Source organism: Anopheles bellator, chromosome 2, assembly GCF_943735745.2.
Source record: "Anopheles bellator chromosome 2, idAnoBellAS_SP24_06.2, whole genome shotgun sequence".
Classification (NCBI taxonomy): Eukaryota; Metazoa; Arthropoda; class Insecta; order Diptera; family Culicidae; genus Anopheles; species Anopheles bellator.
Window position 1 is genome coordinate 29,726,900 of NC_071286.1, and position 18,157 is coordinate 29,745,056.

At 49.8% G+C, this 18,157-nt stretch overlaps 4 protein-coding genes across 6 annotated transcripts; 2 read left to right on the forward strand and 2 right to left on the reverse strand.

Moving 5' to 3' along the window:
- Positions 1–197: 197 nt before the first annotated feature.
- LOC131209110 (iron-sulfur cluster assembly 1 homolog, mitochondrial) lies at positions 198–1,319 on the forward strand. Its single transcript, XM_058202098.1, has 6 exons — positions 198–248; positions 338–446; positions 520–573; positions 637–712; positions 879–953; positions 1,018–1,319. Exons 2-6 carry the CDS (start codon positions 363–365, stop codon positions 1,119–1,121), a joined length of 393 nt encoding a protein of 130 aa, XP_058058081.1. The 5' UTR covers positions 198–248; positions 338–362; the 3' UTR covers positions 1,122–1,319.
- A 1,187-nt stretch (positions 1,320–2,506) lies between these two features.
- On the forward strand, positions 2,507–7,792 carry LOC131211886 (ras GTPase-activating protein 1). Of its 2 annotated transcripts, XM_058205552.1 has the most exons (8): positions 2,507–2,681; positions 2,738–2,851; positions 2,925–3,910; positions 3,982–4,328; positions 4,403–5,315; positions 5,392–5,548; positions 5,610–5,798; positions 5,886–7,792. In XM_058205552.1, the coding sequence occupies exons 1-7, from the start codon at positions 2,507–2,509 to the stop codon at positions 5,759–5,761; spliced, it is 2,844 nt and encodes a 947-aa protein (XP_058061535.1). In that variant the 3' UTR covers positions 5,762–5,798; positions 5,886–7,792. The 2 variants fall into 2 exon arrangements, with proteins under 2 accessions (XP_058061535.1, XP_058061534.1); XM_058205551.1 differs by having other exon boundaries at positions 5,610–7,792.
- Positions 7,793–8,039: 247 nt separating this feature from the next.
- LOC131211887 (probable isocitrate dehydrogenase [NAD] subunit alpha, mitochondrial) lies at positions 8,040–10,742 on the reverse strand. 2 transcript variants are annotated; one of them, XM_058205553.1, is made up of 5 exons: positions 10,631–10,657; positions 10,238–10,360; positions 9,820–9,984; positions 9,213–9,743; positions 8,040–9,153 (listed from the first exon to the last, which is right to left on the reverse strand). In XM_058205553.1, the coding sequence occupies exons 1-5, from the start codon at positions 10,655–10,657 to the stop codon at positions 8,812–8,814; spliced, it is 1,188 nt and encodes a 395-aa protein (XP_058061536.1). In that variant the 3' UTR covers positions 8,040–8,811. The 2 variants fall into 2 exon arrangements, with proteins under 2 accessions (XP_058061536.1, XP_058061537.1); XM_058205554.1 differs by lacking the exon at positions 10,238–10,360 and having other exon boundaries at positions 10,631–10,742.
- A 3,202-nt stretch (positions 10,743–13,944) lies between these two features.
- Positions 13,945–15,055, reverse strand: LOC131209836 (larval cuticle protein 1). The gene is made up of 3 exons (XM_058202981.1): positions 14,858–15,055; positions 14,362–14,799; positions 13,945–14,299 (listed from the first exon to the last, which is right to left on the reverse strand). The coding sequence occupies exons 1-3, from the start codon at positions 14,876–14,878 to the stop codon at positions 14,138–14,140; spliced, it is 621 nt and encodes a 206-aa protein (XP_058058964.1). The 5' UTR covers positions 14,879–15,055; the 3' UTR covers positions 13,945–14,137.
- Positions 15,056–18,157: the final 3,102 nt, after the last annotated feature.

Here is an 18,157-nt window from a genome sequence, read left to right on the forward strand (position 1 = left end):
CCCTAGTTTTAGTTTTCGTTTAGTATTTTTTAGTAAAATTAAGTACACTTTAAAGCGATTGAATAGTAAGCAGTTTTCTTTTATTTCAACCAACCAAGCAATGGAAATTCACCAAAGTTTGCTGTCATGTGCGACACGAACAGCCTGGCGAATCCTCTCAAACATTGCGTAACGAGAGAGAAATTCAAAACAAATAGACCGAACGTCAGAACTCAGCAGTCTCCGTGGGAAAAACAAACCAAATCCAAGTGAGTGTGGCAAAATTGCGAAATAAATAAGAAATCAGACGAAAAGTTACACAAATCGACCGTATTCCTCTGCTTTGAAACATATTTAGGTGTTGGTGTGCAGAGCTGTCCTAAATGGCTTCCAAAATAGTGGCCACGGCCACGGTGCGCGCCGTCAAGAATCGCAAACTGCTTCCGACCAGGGCCGCTTTATCATTGGTAGGAAGGTTATTGATTGCTGGGCGTAAAATGGGACACGGTTTTTTCATATTGTCTTCCCCTATTTCGTTAGACACCAGCGGCAGTGACTAGAATAAAACAGCTTTTGGAAGGCAAAAACGAATACGTAAGTGAAACGAACGAAGTGAGGAAACGAAAACAAATCTACATCTGTTCATCATCGTTTCAGATTGGCTTAAAGGTTGGCGTTCGGCAACGAGGCTGCAATGGGCTGTCCTACACATTGGATTATGCCGCAACTAAAGGTACGCAAAATTCTTGAATGTTGCATAAGCCAAACTACAGCAGCTCAGCATTATTTTCCACTTGCACGGGGTTATATAAAACCCAAACAATCTATCTCCTAGCTGTCTGTCCGTGATGTTCGTTATCCTTTTAATGAACGGTTTTTTTCCTTTTCTTGTGCTGCAGACAAAATGGACGAGGAAGTGGTCCAGGATGGAGTGAAGGTTTTAATAGACAAGAAAGCTCAACTCTCGCTGTTAGGTTGTATGCGGTGATAGTGGCCCAAAATCGGCATCAAATAACCTCGCTCTATACCCCATTGCAGGAACGGAAATGGATTTTGTGCAATCAGATTTATCGGCCGAATTCGTTTTCAACAATCCCAACATAAAAGGAACCTGCGGATGCGGAGAATCGTTCAGCATCTGAATGTGAGAGCCCACGGCTCGACATAGGCCTGGTTCCTTAAGGCTGAAAATCTTCTCGCTAGAAGTATCCGCATCGCTTGGAGGCTTCATGGAAGGTGCTTTAGTTTGTTTTTTCTAATGCTAGTGTGACAACTGTACATATACAATTTAGTTTAGTATAGCAATTGATTGTTCTAAATAAATGTTGTTGGCTACCATACTCTTTCCAGGTGATCGAACGCTTTGATAAATATTGTAAATAAATTTAGGAATGAAACAGAAATTCTCGCTTGAACCAACCGAACCCCGATTTGACAATGCTGTAGAATTGAAGCAGGCGGCATGAACGCGCATGTAAACAATGGACTCCAATTCTGGAGCTTCCTGGAACACACCATATTTACGTTCGCTCTTTTTTTCTCTCACTCTGTGCGCCCTTTCTGCAGGATTGCGATTAATATTTGTTCTTAAGCTCTTCTCTGTGGTTCTCGCAAAAATGTTAAAACTCTAAAAACAAATTCTGCACAATCGCATCCCTCCGAGTTTGACAGCTCGAACGTGAGCGAGAGCGAGTTTCTCATCCCACCGTCTCACTTTGCGCTCGCGGTTTTCACTTCGGCCACACAACGGCAAAACGACTCTCGCGGGCGGATTAATCATCGCTATCGGAGTGGCGAAGTGGAAAATCCATTTTCATATGCAAAGAGAAATCAGTGCGTCGTGTCACCGCTGCGGCTGAGTGACGGTCGATAGATCGAAATTTGGAAGCCAACGGTGTGCCATTCCAACCAACCGCTTCCGTGTGCTGTGCGTGAAATGGTGTAACAGAGGGAGGAGACCGCAAGTGTCCCTGGAGGTCCTGCTAATAATGGGTGTGAGTATCGGCGACCTGCCCTTGGTGCGGAAGTAATGCGTGCTCCGTACGAAGAGAAAAACAAATCTATTTTCACCCTCCAGCCGAAGTGTGTGCGTTGGGTTATTATCGTCTAGTCCCGTTCGTGTGCCAAACATCGGGGTCAGTTTTGGTGGCGAAGCACAATCACTCCACTTTCTTCCGTTACGGCAGATTGGTTCCGTTTCCTTTCCTATCTTATCCAGTGCCCCCTCGGTGGGGGGCGGGAGGGAATTGGGATCACCGAACTCGGCCGGGCTTTCTTCTATTGGTTTCGTTTCTTTTTCTCCTCCCCGCAGTGCAGTGGTTGCAGTCGTTGTGTCGTCTCGGTCCTCGGCAATGGTGTAATGCACTGAGCTGCATTTAGGGTGTCAGTGACACGCCGCAGACAAAGAAAACGTAAGCGAGAGAATCTCCGTCGCGGTGTCGGCACGAAACAGAATCACAGAAGACGCAGGCTGGGTGAGAGACAAAGGAAAAAAAGATCAGATACGGGAAGAACGGCCTCGGAAATCATGGCCGATATGATGAGATTGAGCAGCAGCGGCGGTGCGCTGGGAGGGGGCTTCCAGCGCGACAAACTTGGGTCGCCTTCGACCGGTTCGGAGGACGGTGGCGGAGGTATCGATCTGGAGGACATCGTGCAAGCACTCGATCACGACGAGTTCGATGGGCCTACCACACTGAACGGTAAGCGGCCAGCGACGGTTTTATGGCCTTTTTGCCAACATTCGATCAATCCGTAGGTGATCGTCCGGCGATTGTCGCTCCGCCGGAAAGCGAATGGTATCACGGGCGGCTCGATCGCTACAGTGCCGAGCAGCGGCTAAAGACGGCTTCGAGACTTGGAAGTTATTTGGGTGAGTTACGAGCCACACATTTTGTCCGTGCTGCTATAGTTTTTTTCGCTTTGTCCATTTCAACGGTGAATAGTTCGCGAGAGTGATCGTAAGCCGGGTTCGTACGTGCTGAGCTACCTCGGGCGAACCGGAATTAACCATTTCCGTATCACGGCGGTGTGCGGTGATTTCTACATCGGTGGCAGACAGTTCTTCTCGCTGAGTGACCTCGTTGGCTACTACACCTCGTGCAGTGATTTGCTGAAACGCGAACGGCTCGCATTTCCGGTTCCTCCGCCGGAACCGGTCAATGATAAGAAACGTGTGGTGGCAATCTTACCGTATACGAAGATGCCGGACACGGATGAACTGACCTTCCAGAAGGGGGACATATTCTTCGTTCACAACGATATGGGCGACGGCTGGCTGTGGGTAACGGCACACCGGACCGGTGAGCAGGGTATGATCTTCCGGGAGCTAGTGGAAGACCTCGATCCGGCCATCGATCCGAACACGGTCTTCCCGTGGTTTCATCCGACCTGCACCAAGAACGAGGCCGTCGATATGCTCGTAAAGGCGGGACCGGGCAGTTTCCTGGTGCGCCCCAGTGACAACTCACCCGGCGACTATTCGCTCTTCTTTCACATCAACAACCAGATCCAGCGGTTCCGGATCGAGAAGAAGGGCGTCCGGTACCTTATGGGGGGCCGGACGTTCGAGTGTCTCGACGCAGTGATCAATCGCTACCGGAAGGAGCAGATAGTCGAGGGGCACACGCTAATGCACCCGGTCATTAACGGTAGCCAACCGGAGTATCATCCGCCAACGAATTTGGCCAGTGCGGCGGAGAAAATCTACGCCACGTTGCGCGAGTGCCGCGATCAGAATATGCTGAAAAAGACAAAGGGCATCAAGCATCACGGCTATCTGCTGAAAAAGTCCGACAAGACGGCCAAATGGAAGCAGCTGTTCTTTGCCCTGCTGGTGGAAGGGTCAGAGACACATCTGTGTTTCTACGACAGTCCGAAAAAGACGAAACCGAAGGGTTTGATCGATTTGTCGTGTGCTTATTTGTATCAGGTAGGTGTGGGCCATTTGCTCAAATCGACAGAAGCTACTAATTCCTATCTGAATTTTACTTTTATTACCAGTGCCATGAATCATTCTGGGAGCGGCAGCACTGCTTCCAGATCGTCGAACGTGCGCTTCCATGCTTAGCGACGATCACCTATCTGTGTGCCAACAATCAGGAAAGCTACATCGAGTGGATTTCCGCCCTGAAGTCGCATTGCGTGTCGCAGCTGAGTAAAGCGCAATCGAAGGTTCCACGGTTGCGCGAGCTTCGCTGCCTCAATCTGCAAATTCTCGAAGCCCACCGGCTACCGTTCAAGCTTGTCCCGCATCCATACTGCGTGGTGTCACTGAACCAGGTCAAGGTGGGCAAAACCCGTGTCAAGACCGCTCCGGATCCGGTTTGGGAGGAGGAATTTGTGCTGGAGTAAGTGCATTAAAGTCCTTCGTTTGATTGTTCACTAATGCCTGTTTTGTACCGATATTTTTTCCCTCAACCAGTGACGTTCCGCCGGATGTAGTCACGATAACAATCACAGTGTTGAGTCGCGGCAAGCGTGGGAAGGACTCGGAAGTGGCCGACCTGACGGTTGACTTGTGCAGCCTTAAGAACGGGCAGGAAACGGAGGAATGGTTCCCGCTGAACGGAATGACACCGATGGGTGAGTGGGGCTCGATTCGACTGCGTATACGATACCTGGACGATCTCGTGATGCCGTGCGAGGAGTACAGCCCGCTGCAGCAGCTGCTGGTCGAATCGGAGCTGAACGCGGTGCGCGCACTGTCGGAAATATGCCACAACGATCGTATCCCGTTGGCCACCTCGTTGCTGAAGGTGTTCCGGCACGAGAAGCGCGAAACCGAGCTGCTTCGGATCCTCTGCCAGGGCGAAGTGAGTCGTGAGAACGAAACATCGACCCTCTTTCGGGGTGCCTCACTTGCGACGACGCTCATGGATCTGTACATGCGGGCCGAGTGCACGCTATTCCTGCAGTCGGCCGTCTCCGACACGATCCAGCGGATACTGGAGAGCAAGCAGTCGGCCGAGCTGAACCCGACCAAGATGGACGTCAGCGATGACGCGTGCTCGAACGCCGAGTTTTTGCTCATGATTCTCGATCAGGTTACGCAATCGATATTCACCTCGCCCGACGCGTGCCCGCGGACCGTACGCTACATCTGCAACTGTCTGCAGAAGTCGGTGGTGGCCAAGTGGCCGTCGCCGAACGAACGGCTCGTCCGTACGCGCGTCGTATCCGGATTCATCTTTCTGCGGTTGCTCTGTCCCGCGCTGCTCAACCCACGTCAATTCGGTCTAGTCAATGAAACGCCACACCAAATGGCGACCCGATCGCTGATTATGGTCGCGAAATGTCTACAGAATCTGGCCAATCTGGTCGAGTTCGGTGGAAAGGTAAGGGCCGCGATGTGAGCGGGTCGAAAATTAAGTAAGTTTCAGCATTCACCGGTTCCATCCTGCCATCCAACAGGAACCGTACATGGAAGTGGTCAACCCGTTTATACTGAAAAACAAGGAGCGTATGATCGTGTTTCTTGATCAGCTGTCGTCCGTGACGGATCCGAACCCACCACCGGGATGCATCCCGGAACCGAGCAGCTCTTGTACACTGTCCAGCTCGGATGCAGGTTAGTGTAATATCCATTGCTGACAAGTGGATATCGTGCCTAATTATCGTTTTATTTGAAGGTCGAGAGCTTGCCACGTTGCATCACATCTGCGTTTCGTACCTACCGGAGCTGCAAGCCATGAGCAAGACGAACAATTCGCTCAAGAAGCTCGTCACGGTCACGGAGATGCTGTCGAAGCACAAGCTGAAGTATCGCGAAATAATAAGCTAATCAGCGCCCGGTCTAGCGCGGTAAAATCGTACAACGAGTATGTATCTTCGATTTCCTTCCTTCATCTACAAAACACGCCAGTAATCTGGAATTGGTTGGCATTGATTTGCTCGATTTTTTATAGTTGTTTTACCGGTTTGTTACAAATCGATTGGTTTCGTAACAGACGGAGCGTAAGGTCGGATCAAGTAGAAGATCGAAGAACTGTGCCCCGCATACCCCAGTGGGTCTCTGAAACTTCCGCCCGACGGTCTGATTATTTTAATGGAAAAACAAACTTTTTCGCTCTTTGGCGACATTTCGCTGTTTTTTATACGCCCAGATCGGTGTGTGTGTGTCCCAGTGTGAGACAATTGATTATCGAGACTCAGGATAAACTATCTTTAGGCATAAATACGACTGATACGAAAGGTGGTGATGATGCTTACAAGCGTGCTTGCGCGCATGAAGGCAAATGGAAACCAAAAATTAATTAAAACGAAACGAAACAAATTCAAACTCCCACTCACACACTGCATGCAGACAGCAGGTTCTGGTTCTGTTGCATTTTCTACTCTATTGTTTTGGTTGCCCTCTCGTCGGTGAGTTGCAGCGTCCCATGAAATGAAAGCATAAAATGATGAGCAAGGTTAATGTCAGGAGGGGAAGTGATTAAACGAAGCAAGTATAAACGATAAAACTTAAGGAAAAGAAATAACAATACATACAGACACAAAGATAACGAAGACATCCGATAGAGAAGAAGACAATGTGGTCTCATTTTTAAAGTAATGATATTACACACCGTGAATACGTTGCGCGACACTTCGGAGAAGATACAACGTCTTACGTGGCCGTGCTCGTTTTTTCCATGTGTGTTCTCTATACATTTTGTTGTGTAGGACAAGTAAACAAAAAAAAAACAGGAATTCAACTCGTTCCCCCCCTGTTCGCAATAGATACTGTTCGCGAGTCGGATACGGAAGCACTGCGTAAGCCGAGCAAATGCGCCGATGTCAAACTGTGCGCTAGTTCCGCGGTAAATTCCCCGATAGCAATAGGGTAGACTCAGGGTCGATGCGTGTAGAGTGTGGTGTAGATTTAAGCCTTTTATTTTCGATCGTATATTAGTGTTTCTGTTTTGTTTCAAAACCATTTTCATTCATCTGTATGGCTTTGCCAATCACGTGGCGAAATCGGCAACACTTGCGTTTTTGGATGGACCAGTGTACCACGTGTAACCGTTGCTCTCTTGTTGAATTTTATGAACGTGACGCCGTGGGCAACGGTTGTCTTCAAGGTGACCCCCGCACGTCTCACGATTAGTATGCTATCTTTTATGTATTTCCTCTCGGTTCCGACACTAAAACAAAGCATAACTCACTAGCCACAGTAATGAATTTTAAAACCCCAGTTTTAGATGCATAGTAGAGGCGACGCCAAACGCTGACTTTGACGAGACGTGATGGATGGTAAAAAGACAGACGAAGCTCGAAACCGAAACGAACAAATATTTTCTATCTTGATGCTTTTTCTCCTTTTTTACTGATAATTGATAACTGAAACAAAATTAGTGCCGTGCTGTCGATATGTGCTCTCTCTGTTTCAGACAGTCACAGATAATTATCATCATCCCGTAGACGGCTCATTGTTTCTGTTTTTCTTTCCGAATCTAATTTCACTAATCATTTTGCTTGCGTAGCGTCTCCTATCTCAGAAACTGCAGTGACGGGGAGTTAAAATCGCATGAGCTCACTCGCAAATAGAAACAACATAATATATTAGCTGAGCCCCTTCCGTTTCACGTTGAGCTCCTTTCTCTGCATCGAGATCAATTAAAAACAAATACACGGTATATAATTCAAGTGTATAGAATAATCAAAGAATTGCAAAAACAAACAAAACGAAAACGAAAAGCTCTGGCTGCTTAACTGTTTTTTCTTCACGGATGCATTTTAATAAGAAATGAAACAAAAATTATATACACTCACGACTATATTTAGCAACATCTATAACATGCTACGGATAATAAAACAATGGTACGATACTCTACATTGGGCGCGAGTGTTTGATATTACTGCATACCAGTGTTAGTCACCGTTCTAAGCGAAGGGTAAATTTATTAATTTGAATGCTTGTGCGAAGTAGTGAAGGTCACTGGGAACAAAGCCTGATGGAAAATGTTTTGTGGACTATTGCGAAAGTAGCCTACTGTAGATCGCCATTGATCAGAACAGTGAATGTTTGAGGAAGGAATGTTTCGTTCTTTCATTCTGGAAAGTCAAGTAGGCGTGCCGTATTCGTATTGGCTAAATTTGAAACAATTTTATTCCAGTTTTGGGGTAGCGTTTATCGTGTACACAACATAAGTGGCGCTGGCGAGAATAGTTTTAGTTTTTCCCACATTTATCAGCGTCTCCAACGCAGCAGCAGCTACTTTCGGCATATGTGTGGTGTGTAGCAGCACTAGGAGCCGCTTCCGGCTACGAGAATCACCATTATTCGGGCGAGGCCTACCGCGATTCAAATCTTAAGTATGCATTCATTTTCCTTGTGGGGCTCTGTGTGGTACGAGATCCTTTCGCTCCGCTGTGGCGCGGAAACGGTACGATCGGGTCATTCGATGGCCAGTTGGGGGTTGTTATTGTCAGCTAGGCGCAGAAAAGCGGATACACCGGTAGACACCAGCATCTTTTGATCGGTGGTGGATGGATAGTTTGCCTTCGATATACTGTACTTGGTGTTGGTGAACGTTCGGCTCACTGTAATACTGGGTTCCGTCTCCCGCTCAACAAAAGCCAGTTTTGTTTTCCGCGTCATTTTTTTGCTATTGCTTTCGATGTTAGAGAAACAAAAATGACCGATCGATGCAAAAAAAACGGAAGGGAGATGGTATGGACTACGGCGGCACTCCACTGAAGTTGCGAATTTAAAATTACAAATAAATAGTTTTCTTCTAGTTGCTTCCCGGTTGTCTTCCGTTTTGCGTCACAATTCACTAGAACAGCCACTCATTTGCGTCTTACCGTCGACGATGGCCAGGCGGAAGGTGTTTATGGCAGTGCCACCCTTTACTTGATCCGGTCACAAATGGCGTTCGTGTACTCTGAGCACTTGGCTTTGCCACCCAGATCGCCGGTAAGGTACTTTGCCTCCTTGATCGTTTCGAAGCAGGCGCTCTGGATCTTATCCGCCTGCTGGTTGAGTTCCATGTGCCGCAGCATCATAACGGCCGACAGTAGCAGGGCCGTCGGGTTGGCCAGATCCTTGCCGGCGATATCCGGCGCCGTACCGTGCACCGACTCGAAGAGCGCTCCATTGAGGCCCATATTACCGGATGGCGTTAGACCGAGACCACCGACAAGTCCGGCACACATGTCGGACAGAATATCACCGTACAAGTTGGGCATTACCTAGTGGATCAATGGAACATTAATAGGAAACGGACCCCTGAACAGTAGTGGCCACTTACCAACACGTCGTACTTTCGGGGATCCTGCACCATGTTCAGGCAGACCGTGTCCAGATACCGTTCCTCGAACTTGATCTCCGGGTACTTCTGGGCCATGTCACGGCAGCAGCGCAGGAACAGACCGTCCGACATGCGCATAATGTTGGCCTTGTGTACAACGGTCACCTTCTTACGGTTGTTGTCTTTGGCATATTTGAAGGCATACTCCGCCACGCGGTTCGATGCCTCCTCGGTGATCAGCTTGATACTCTGCACCACTCCGTCGACAATTTCGTGCTCGATACCGGAATACTCGCCCTCGGTGTTCTCTCGGATGGTCACGACGTCCACGTTGTCGTACAGCGTTTTGTAGCCCTCCAGACTGCGGCACGGGCGCACGTTCGCGTACAGGTTGAACTCCTTGCGCAGGGCCAAGTTTAGCGACCGATGGCCCTTACCGACCGGCGTCATCAGCGGGCCTTTAAGGCCGACCTTGTTGCGGTTCACCGAATCGATGGCCCCCTGCGGGATACCAAACTTTCCATCCGGATTCTACAAAAGCAGCGCAAATAATCAAATTATTTATCTTCGAAAACCATCAATCAGCGCCGCAGGTTTGTTGACTTACCCGCACCGGGGTGACGTCCACGGTTTCCCACTCGATCGGTACGCTGGCGACGGCGAAAATCTTCTGCACGGCAGCGGAAATTTCCGGCCCAATGCCGTCGCCCGGGATGAGCGTCACTTTGCGGGAGCCGGACGCAAACGAACGCGCCCCGAACGGGGTGACCGTCTAGATGGCAAGAAGAAAACGAACGGAGAAAGTATGTACCGCAAACGAAAAGTTCTTCGTTACGTAAGCACAGCGACACGACACTTCAGTGCCTGGTTTGTCTACTACAAGAGTGGCGTGCACAGTAGAGTGACATGAGGGGCTTTCCGGAGGGGGTGACAAGATTTTAGGAAAATACATGAACCTGGAAGCCACTTTTCGTTCCACAACCTAACTGCCAAACAATGAGTGCAGATCGTGAGGCATTAATTACTTTAACGATCGGGTCGCTTCTCGCAACGTCTGCCCGGGAGGACGAGGTTATGTAAATCTTGACCCAATTGTCCTTCAGTTGGGTGGACAGTTTCGCCAGCAAACTTCCGAATTCGCCATCCAACTAGAAGACACAAGGATCAACGGTGGGTGTGAGGAGGCGAGTAGGAATTTTCGTGGGTGTCGGTTGATCGCCAAACATTGCACGTAAAGGCCGTGACCTCGGGGGGGCACCGTGTTATGGAATAATGTGTTTGTTGAACACGCGCACGAATCACCTCGGAAGGTCCTTCAGTTTACGGCTCGGAACGAAAAGCGACACACGACGGGAACACCACACTTTGGAGGACGCATGAGGGGGAGTTTGGAAGAGTCACATGAGTTTTTTTCTTACAATTTTCTTTATCAATCGCGCTGCCATGCTTCCGAACTTCAATCTTCAATTGCGAACTGCGCGACTAGAGAAGACGACAAAACACGATTCGCTCGTGACCGCGAGAATCACAAGCAAGGAGAGGATGCAGAGGTGAGCGCGATTTGACGTCGGCTGTCAGTTGCTGTCAGTGAGCCGAAAACATTATGTGTAGAGATTTCGTCGGGCATTAACATTTGAACAATTCGTAACCGTTAACTTTGCGTAAGTTCTCCCAAGCACAATAGACTTACAAAAGGATGGACGCAGGATGTTCTTACTTTATGAGAGGATGCGAAGAATAAGAATACTTTAGCCCCCATGATTCCGTGTGTCCGTTGCTTCTTTATTAGTGTGCCACACTTTCTGTGCTTTACTTTTGTCTACGATCCGTTTTTCGGGCGTTACTAACGGACCTCGAAGCATTTCCTCGAGACCCCACTATGTTTAACAGAAAATTGTACAACGCTTGGTTAGCCTGTTGACTTTCGTTTGTACCGGTCCATTGGAGGTTGGCTCTATTGCTGCCATTTCGGTACATCTGGGATCGCCCTCTGTAGATCGGGTTGGCTCTGTTTTGCTGCCACGATTGTCGCCCACCTGAATGCCAAGAAGAAAAAAACCATTACAAGGTGCACCATAACAGGGATGTTGGTATTGGGTAAACCACTTACTAGTTCTCTGTAAACCATAAATACCCTGCAGAGGATTAATGGCACTAGACCAGGAGCGATTGCGGCCAGTGAGGACGTTACTTCCTCGGCTCGATCCACGGCTAGTTCCTCGGCTCGACATACCGTACATGCCGGTAAATATGTTGAATACAAGCCGCCGTTGTCCGAACCTTCGGTCTGCAAATTAGAATGTATTTGCTGTTGTAAATTAAAAGACGTGAATGTTGAAAGAGATCAAGTCTTACTGTTGGTTGTTGGAGTTTTTCTACGACAGGTACTGTTAGATGTACCGTTGCAATCCAACACCGGAGAAACAGTAACTAAAGGAGCAATGGTGGTTGAAAGAGCCACATTGCTCACAGAAGGAACAACGACTGCGCTTATCCCCGTAATATTATAAGTAGGAGCCAGAGTTACAGGAATCGCCGACGTGTCCACTTCCACTAACGAAATTATGGTCGTAACTTCAGCAACTTGCGCCTCTGAGGTTTCCTCCTGTGACCCCAAGATTCCATCGCTTGGGCTGGTCGCTGTTATTACCAACGTAACATTCGTAGCACTTGGTTTTTCTGCAAAATCGAATCTTGTTAGTGGTCAGCACCAGTACCAAATGGTAGATTGGACTCTAGATACCTGAAACTTCCTCGTCATAATATGCGTATTCAGTGTCGTTTTCTGCTCGGGCGTAGCTCCCCAGGAGGACGATCATCACAAAAAACACCGCTTGCATGGTCGGCTGAAGTAACACAAATAGCACTGGACCTTGAGGGCGAAGGTTTGCTCTTTTAAAGGCTACTGCATTGTGAGGTCCTATTAAAATTACATTAATGCGAAGTATTATATCCAAAATGATCTCTGTACAAAATGGCAAATCGTACATGGTGGGATTTTTCGCTGTTCCAGAAGATATTTTATTGTTTGACATTTTTCAAGGATAAATACATTTCAGCTCAGTCAGCATTCAAAATTTCTAACCACCTACCAGTTAGTTGGAATGATTAATTTTGCATCAAACCCGGATACTGTCACGTCGGGAGCGGTGTCTGAAGTCACTTTCAAGATTCAAGTGAACCGAACAGGATGGTTTCGTCGGGCGCGATCATTTTGGGGTTGCTGTTGGTGAGATCAAACACGAAATGTCGCTTCGTCCAGTACCGCAACTGAGGCATGTTTTCCCACTCCAGATCGTGTCCCAGGTGGACGCATTTTTTCCAATCTCCAACTTCTATCCGGACGTACGGATGAGCTCGAGCTCGGTGCAAACTGCCTCGATGCCTAGTCTCTGCCGGTGGTACAACGTACAGATGCCGTCGGTCACCGTGGTTGGCTCTTCGCGGTTTCCCGTCGGATCTAGCTGGGGAGGATCGGTCGGCGGTTCGTTTAGCGGATTCGGGTCGCGGGGTGGGTCAAGCCTGGCGCAAGGACGCCCAAACGTTGTCGTGCGTGTCGATGACCGGCGCTATAAGGGCGTGACATCAGCACCAACGGCCACACCACCCAACAACGGAGGCCAGTACTATTACGACAGCAGGGAACCGACAGGGTCATACGGAGAGGGATCCTATACCGACAACGCCTCTACCTACGATGATTACCACGATTACTACGACGGTGACTATTACGCCAACGATTGGCTTCGTGGTTCGTCTAGACCGAGAACTGAGATCGCCAACATCTACGAAACAATATACGGTTCAGGGTTTAGTGCCTCATCAAACCACTGTAGTTTGTGTGCCCTAATGGGCGCGATGGGTTAATAGAATAGATGATCGTATGAAGAACTATGTGTTTTATTTAGAGTCCACCGTGAAGCAACTTTCGGACGATAAAAATGCCAAAGATCGGATTACTACAGAAACCACCACATCGTGCGGACCTGTCTGAAGCGACGCCCTTTGGTGCCTGTTCTGTATCGCCTGTTTGAGAGCTGGTTTAGGTAGAGCGAGTTCAGCGGGGACGGTATCGTGTTCGAACCCTGTTGGCGTCGTCTGATCCGAATCGGAATGCCCTGATCGTTCAGGAAGTACCATCGGACTATTCTGTTCACTGGGCGACGTGGAATCTGGCGAGGTGCCGTTCTTCTGACGGTTGACCTGGTCCGTCGGGTGGTGGTTACATCGTCCACGTAGCTATAATCGGGATAGTCTGTTGTTGTTGTTGTTGTGTAATGATAATCATAGCCATCGGTCGGGTACGTGTAAGGATCCGTTGTGTAGTCCTGATTCCCGTAATCAGTCTGCGCGTAAGCTAAGCTGAAAAACTAACAAACCAACGATCACCAGAAGATAGAAAGTTTGCGGATCTGCACAGCAACTCTTACCGCAACGCTGAAAATCAAAAGCATCTTCATGCTGTAAGCACGGAAATGAACTAACCACGATGATCACATTGACCAGACTGTCTAGTAGAAGTAATGCGAACGTAATAAACCTGTTGCCACCAGCACCACCATTTAAAATGTGATTTGGAGAAAAAAGTTAACAACTGTCTGTCACCGAATGTGTTATAATGAGTGGATATTCTTCGTTGATTGACTCACTGACTTAATAATCTCATGTCCCTGAAGTCGAGGACGGAAAAGTACCCACAATAATGGAACTGTTTACCTATTTCGAAGCTCCTTTGGAAGTTATCGTAGAAAGGATGTTTGAAAATCAAAACATTAAAGGTGTATTGGTTCGAATGAATTTTAAAGTAATTTCTTTCACTAATTCACTTTTCCTGTCCATTCACGTTTATCCAAATCCATGCCGCATGGTGTGCAGTTCCTGTAAGGGTCTAAAGGTTTCGTCATCGGATCGCGGGTGGCTCGGGCTCAGTGCTCCTCATATTTCACCGACGTAGCCTCAAAGGCCAAACGCTGCGCCTCCTGTTCCGCTCCGATTCGCGCATGTTCGTTGGCAATCTTCTCGTACAGAGTCAGGTGACGGTCCTTTGCCTTCGCCACAGCTACCGTGTCCTTGGGCAGAATTGGCTCCTGCAAAAAAACCGCACATTAGAGCCAGAGGCTTACCACCGCTCGAGCCGGGTTTGACTTACCACCAGTCCTCCGTGGGCGTCCGCATGCTGCTGGGCGATCTTGGCGTACAGGGCGTGGTGTTTCTCTTGCGCACGTGCAACCGCTTCCGTCTGCTGCGGGCTCTTCGGCAGGTGACTCAGCACCGGATAGAATCCGTGCGCGTCCGCCGTGTACTCGACCGTGCGAACCTGATTGCGAGGATCGACGTACGAGAAGGACCCACGCACCACTCCATTGCCGTCCGACACCTCGCTGTGCGTCCGATCGACGTGCCCTGGGGCCCGGCCCGCCGTGTACGTGAAGGCGTACGGACGCGGTGGTGGCGGTAACGTGGTCACTTTCTCGTGCTCGTACTCCTCCACGACCACAATCTGGCGCGGGAGGTGGGCCACATCACGGCGAGCACCGCCACAGGTTCCGGTGAAAAGCACGAACAGCGCCAGTACCACGTATTTGCACTGCAAAACGCAAATGTCACCGCGATGTCGCTAGGATCTGTTGGCTAGGATTACTCACCAGCTGCGCCGAGTTCGCCATTTCGTCGTAAACACAGGTTTTCTACGTCGTAGCCACAAAGATCGAAGACCGAAGGGAAGGGCTTCCCAGTAGCAACTGGGTAGTTCTTGACGGTGCCGACGTGCCCGTTAGGTGCTGAGCAACTCTTGAGACTGATCGCGGAACCTTTCGAAAGACCTTCACGAAACACGGGGAATGAAGATCATCATCATGTGGTGGTTCACTCGCAATGCACGACGCAACTCGTTCGTTTGTTTTATGAAACAACCGTCCGAGTGTTCGTGTTTCGCTGGAACCGTCTGGGTGCCCGTGACTGGCTGGCTGGCTGGCTGGCTGCGAAAGCGTGTTTCCTTGGGCTTGCATAATTTCCTAGCAGCGCGCGTGGTGAATCCGGTTGAACAACCGCACGAACGGTGATCGGATTTGCGAACCGGGTGGGGCGAAATGAATCAGGATGAACACAAGGATGCCGGTGTTTGTTCAGCATCCAGAAACGAGAACCAGAACAACGTACTAAACTGCAATAGTAAACACACCGCACCTCACCGCATATTATAGTTTTAAGTTTAATTTTGTAATCCTTGCATCGTGAAGAAAATTCTATATTTACAATTTGCCAACTGTTTGCTTACAGAAGTACACTTTATCCAAAGGTTACTTCGATTCGGTGAAGAATCGCGGGCTTCATTCCAATAGTCCGTTGTCCGTGATCAGAGCAAACACGAGGCTTTTTGTTTACTTCTCGCCACTGCTCGAAAAAAATCACATCTAAGCTTTCGCGATCAACTGCTCGAAAGCTCAAACGGTTCGCTGCGGGCCGTTTTGAAATCATTATCGAAGTTGGCTCTTGTTATGCTTCGCCGTGAAACGTGAGCTTAAAAAGTGCACCTAAACTGCACGATCGTACGCACGATCGAACAAACACAACGATACGGCCTCGGATTCGAGCAGTCTCGACAAGGCACAGAAGTTCTCCGCTCGCTCTCTCGCTCTCCCGAAAGGGGTGTGCTGCCGCGCATGTAACCCTAAACCTGTTTCCCCTTCCTGCGACGGAATGCGCGAGCCGGCCGTGGAACCCTTTGGGGGAGAACCACACAAAGTGGAGTCATAAAATTGGTGTCTCAAGACACCATCACACATACACGGTCGCCCGAAGAAGCCGTCACCTTCCCGTCACGATCCGAGAGCGTGAGCAGGACGCAGCGTTGCGATGGTTCGTGTTCGGCGCACGGCGAGCTCTCTAAGGTCAGCCTCGGCCGCGCGTCGAAGAAGCAGCTGAGGAGGGCCAACTCGAAAGCCGCGGACACGCAGGTTTCAGCTACCAGCGCGCGCGCAATGCGCCAGTCACCGTACGATCGTCGAGCAGTTTGGTCAACCTACCTGCGGAGCGTCTGGATTGTCTCTTTTTTCTATTTTTTTTATGCTCTCTCTCTCTGTGCCGTTGTGTGTGCCACAAACAGTTCTCCGCCGAACGGCCCTGGCGCCCGCGAAGTGAAGGGGTTGAAGGGAAATCTCTGTCGCAGGCTGTCGAATGCAGCTCGATCGTTGATACTCTCCGTGACCGTCGTGAAAACGGCTGTTTGGGGGCCGATGTGCATGTGTTGTGTGCCTCAAAACTGCGTAAATCAAGTAAGTGCAGTGGTTCCGCGGGCCGCAATCTAAGGCGACGTACGCAAACAACCAGCAGAACCAAACCGACCGAGCAACCGACCGAGCAACCGACCGACGGAGCGATAAAATTGTGTTTAATTTTTGGCCGTTGTTTTCTTGTTCGCGGTGATCCTGCGGGGCCTGTTCCGTGTCTGGCTTCCTAGTATCTGTGTGTGCGCTTCAGCAGTGTGTTCTCCAGCAAGGTGTGTGCAATTTCATGTTTTCAACCCCCGGGGTGGCGCAATCGTGAGAGCGATAGCGTTTGCGTACGTGCGGGTTCCACAAGATTTATGCTTTCCCTGGCCCGGTGGCTACAAAGTTGATCGAACTGTGCGAGTGTCTCTCTGTCTGTCTGTGTGTGTTTGTCTGTGTCCTGGAGCACGTTCGTTCAGAAATATCTGACAATTCCGAGCCCCCGCGACGACGAGGCCCCATTCTAGCTAGCTGCGCTTCGCGCGGTCGTGGCAGGAATTTTAAGCCCGCGGTCGGAGAGATAGTCGGACTATTCGACCTGCTGCTGCTGCTGTTGCTGCTGAGATCACCCCTTGCGGGCTGGCCTGTCGCACGATCACGAGGCTGAACGAATCAGCCGACCTAACGCGCCTTAGAGCCGACGACGAGCAGGGAATTTTAAGCAGCTTCTAGCCGGCCTACGGAGGTAAGCTCAAGCCCGATCGACCGGTAGTAGGAAAAGGAACGCGACGCGCGCCGGCAACAGGTTGCTGTTGTTGTTTTTATTCGCCCCCCTTCACCCCACCGGGAGCTTGTGGAGTGAAGCGTGGAATGTCTTGTGGTCCCCCCGTGGATTACCATGGCAGAAGGAACGCTCTCGGCCACCGTGCTAACTGTAAAGCGCTTGTTTTGTCGTCACTTGGAAGACCCAGTTTTGCGGTCACTGTTGTTAATGGAGCATCGCTCCTGCTCCGTCTCGGTTGCCCCTTCGGTCGGGCTCTCTTTCGGACGAGCTCAGTTGCAGCGGCAGAGGCACCCTGGAAGGAAATTCGGTTCAGGTTTAGCGTTTTCCGTGCCTCTGTTTGCTCGCTCTCTCTCTCTCGATGTCTCTTCGAACGACGGTGGGTTAGATCGTTAGATTGCTCTTTAATTGATCTTACACAATTCCTACCCCCGGCAGGGTGCGTCTCTGTGGTGGGCCGTATAATTCTCTACCCGCCCCACCCCCCCGTGTAATCCTTCTTAAGGCCTTCGGTCTTCGTCGTCGTCGATCGTGATGTCAGCCGAGGCACCGACCCGCTTGGAATGCTCTGCTCTCGGCACACCGAAGAAAGGAATCGGCTCGTTGGCCCCGGGGCCAGGCCGCGCACCGCGCACTGCCGTTTTCTCTTCTTTATTTTCGCGCGAAACGAAAGACTTCAATGATGAGCGCAAGCGACGAGCGTGGCAAGTACGGCAAAGAACCCGGAACGTGTTGTAGCGTAATGATGGTTGAATGATGGTGATGATGATGAGTGAAAAATTACCCTTCCCATCTCGCTCACCCCGTCGTTGGTCCCTCTCGTTTACACACCCTTTCGTACGGGCTACCTTTCTTTGGTGATGGTGATCGATCAAAGCAGGCAGGGATGAAGGGGAGCAGAGCGGGAATGGGAGAAAAAAATGAGCCACACACATATACGAAGCGGGATGCGCACG

Coding starts and splice junctions, on each gene's coding strand:
- LOC131209110 (XM_058202098.1), top strand. CDS start 363: ATGGCTTCCAAAATAGTGGCCACGGCCACGGTGCGCGCCGTCAAGAAT. Junction 713..878: donor GGATTATGCCGCAACTAAAG/GTACGCAAAATT, acceptor CTTGTGCTGCAG/ACAAAATGGACGAGGAAGTG. Junction 954..1,017: donor AGCTCAACTCTCGCTGTTAG/GTTGTATGCGGT, acceptor ACCCCATTGCAG/GAACGGAAATGGATTTTGTG.
- LOC131211886 (XM_058205551.1), top strand. CDS start 2,507: ATGGCCGATATGATGAGATTGAGCAGCAGCGGCGGTGCGCTGGGAGGG. Junction 3,911..3,981: donor CGTGTGCTTATTTGTATCAG/GTAGGTGTGGGC, acceptor TTTTATTACCAG/TGCCATGAATCATTCTGGGA. Junction 5,549..5,609: donor ACTGTCCAGCTCGGATGCAG/GTTAGTGTAATA, acceptor TTTTATTTGAAG/GTCGAGAGCTTGCCACGTTG.
- LOC131211887 (XM_058205553.1), bottom strand. CDS start 10,657: ATGGCAGCGCGATTGATAAAGAAAATT. Junction 10,361..10,630: donor CGCGATTGATAAAGAAAATT/GTAAGAAAAAAA, acceptor TGTGTCTTCTAG/TTGGATGGCGAATTCGGAAG. Junction 9,154..9,212: donor CCCGAAAGTACGACGTGTTG/GTAAGTGGCCAC, acceptor TTGATCCACTAG/GTAATGCCCAACTTGTACGG.
- LOC131209836 (XM_058202981.1), bottom strand. CDS start 14,878: ATGGCGAACTCGGCGCAGCTG. Junction 14,800..14,857: donor TGGCGAACTCGGCGCAGCTG/GTGAGTAATCCT, acceptor TGCGTTTTGCAG/TGCAAATACGTGGTACTGGC. Junction 14,300..14,361: donor ACGCCCACGGAGGACTGGTG/GTAAGTCAAACC, acceptor GTTTTTTTGCAG/GAGCCAATTCTGCCCAAGGA.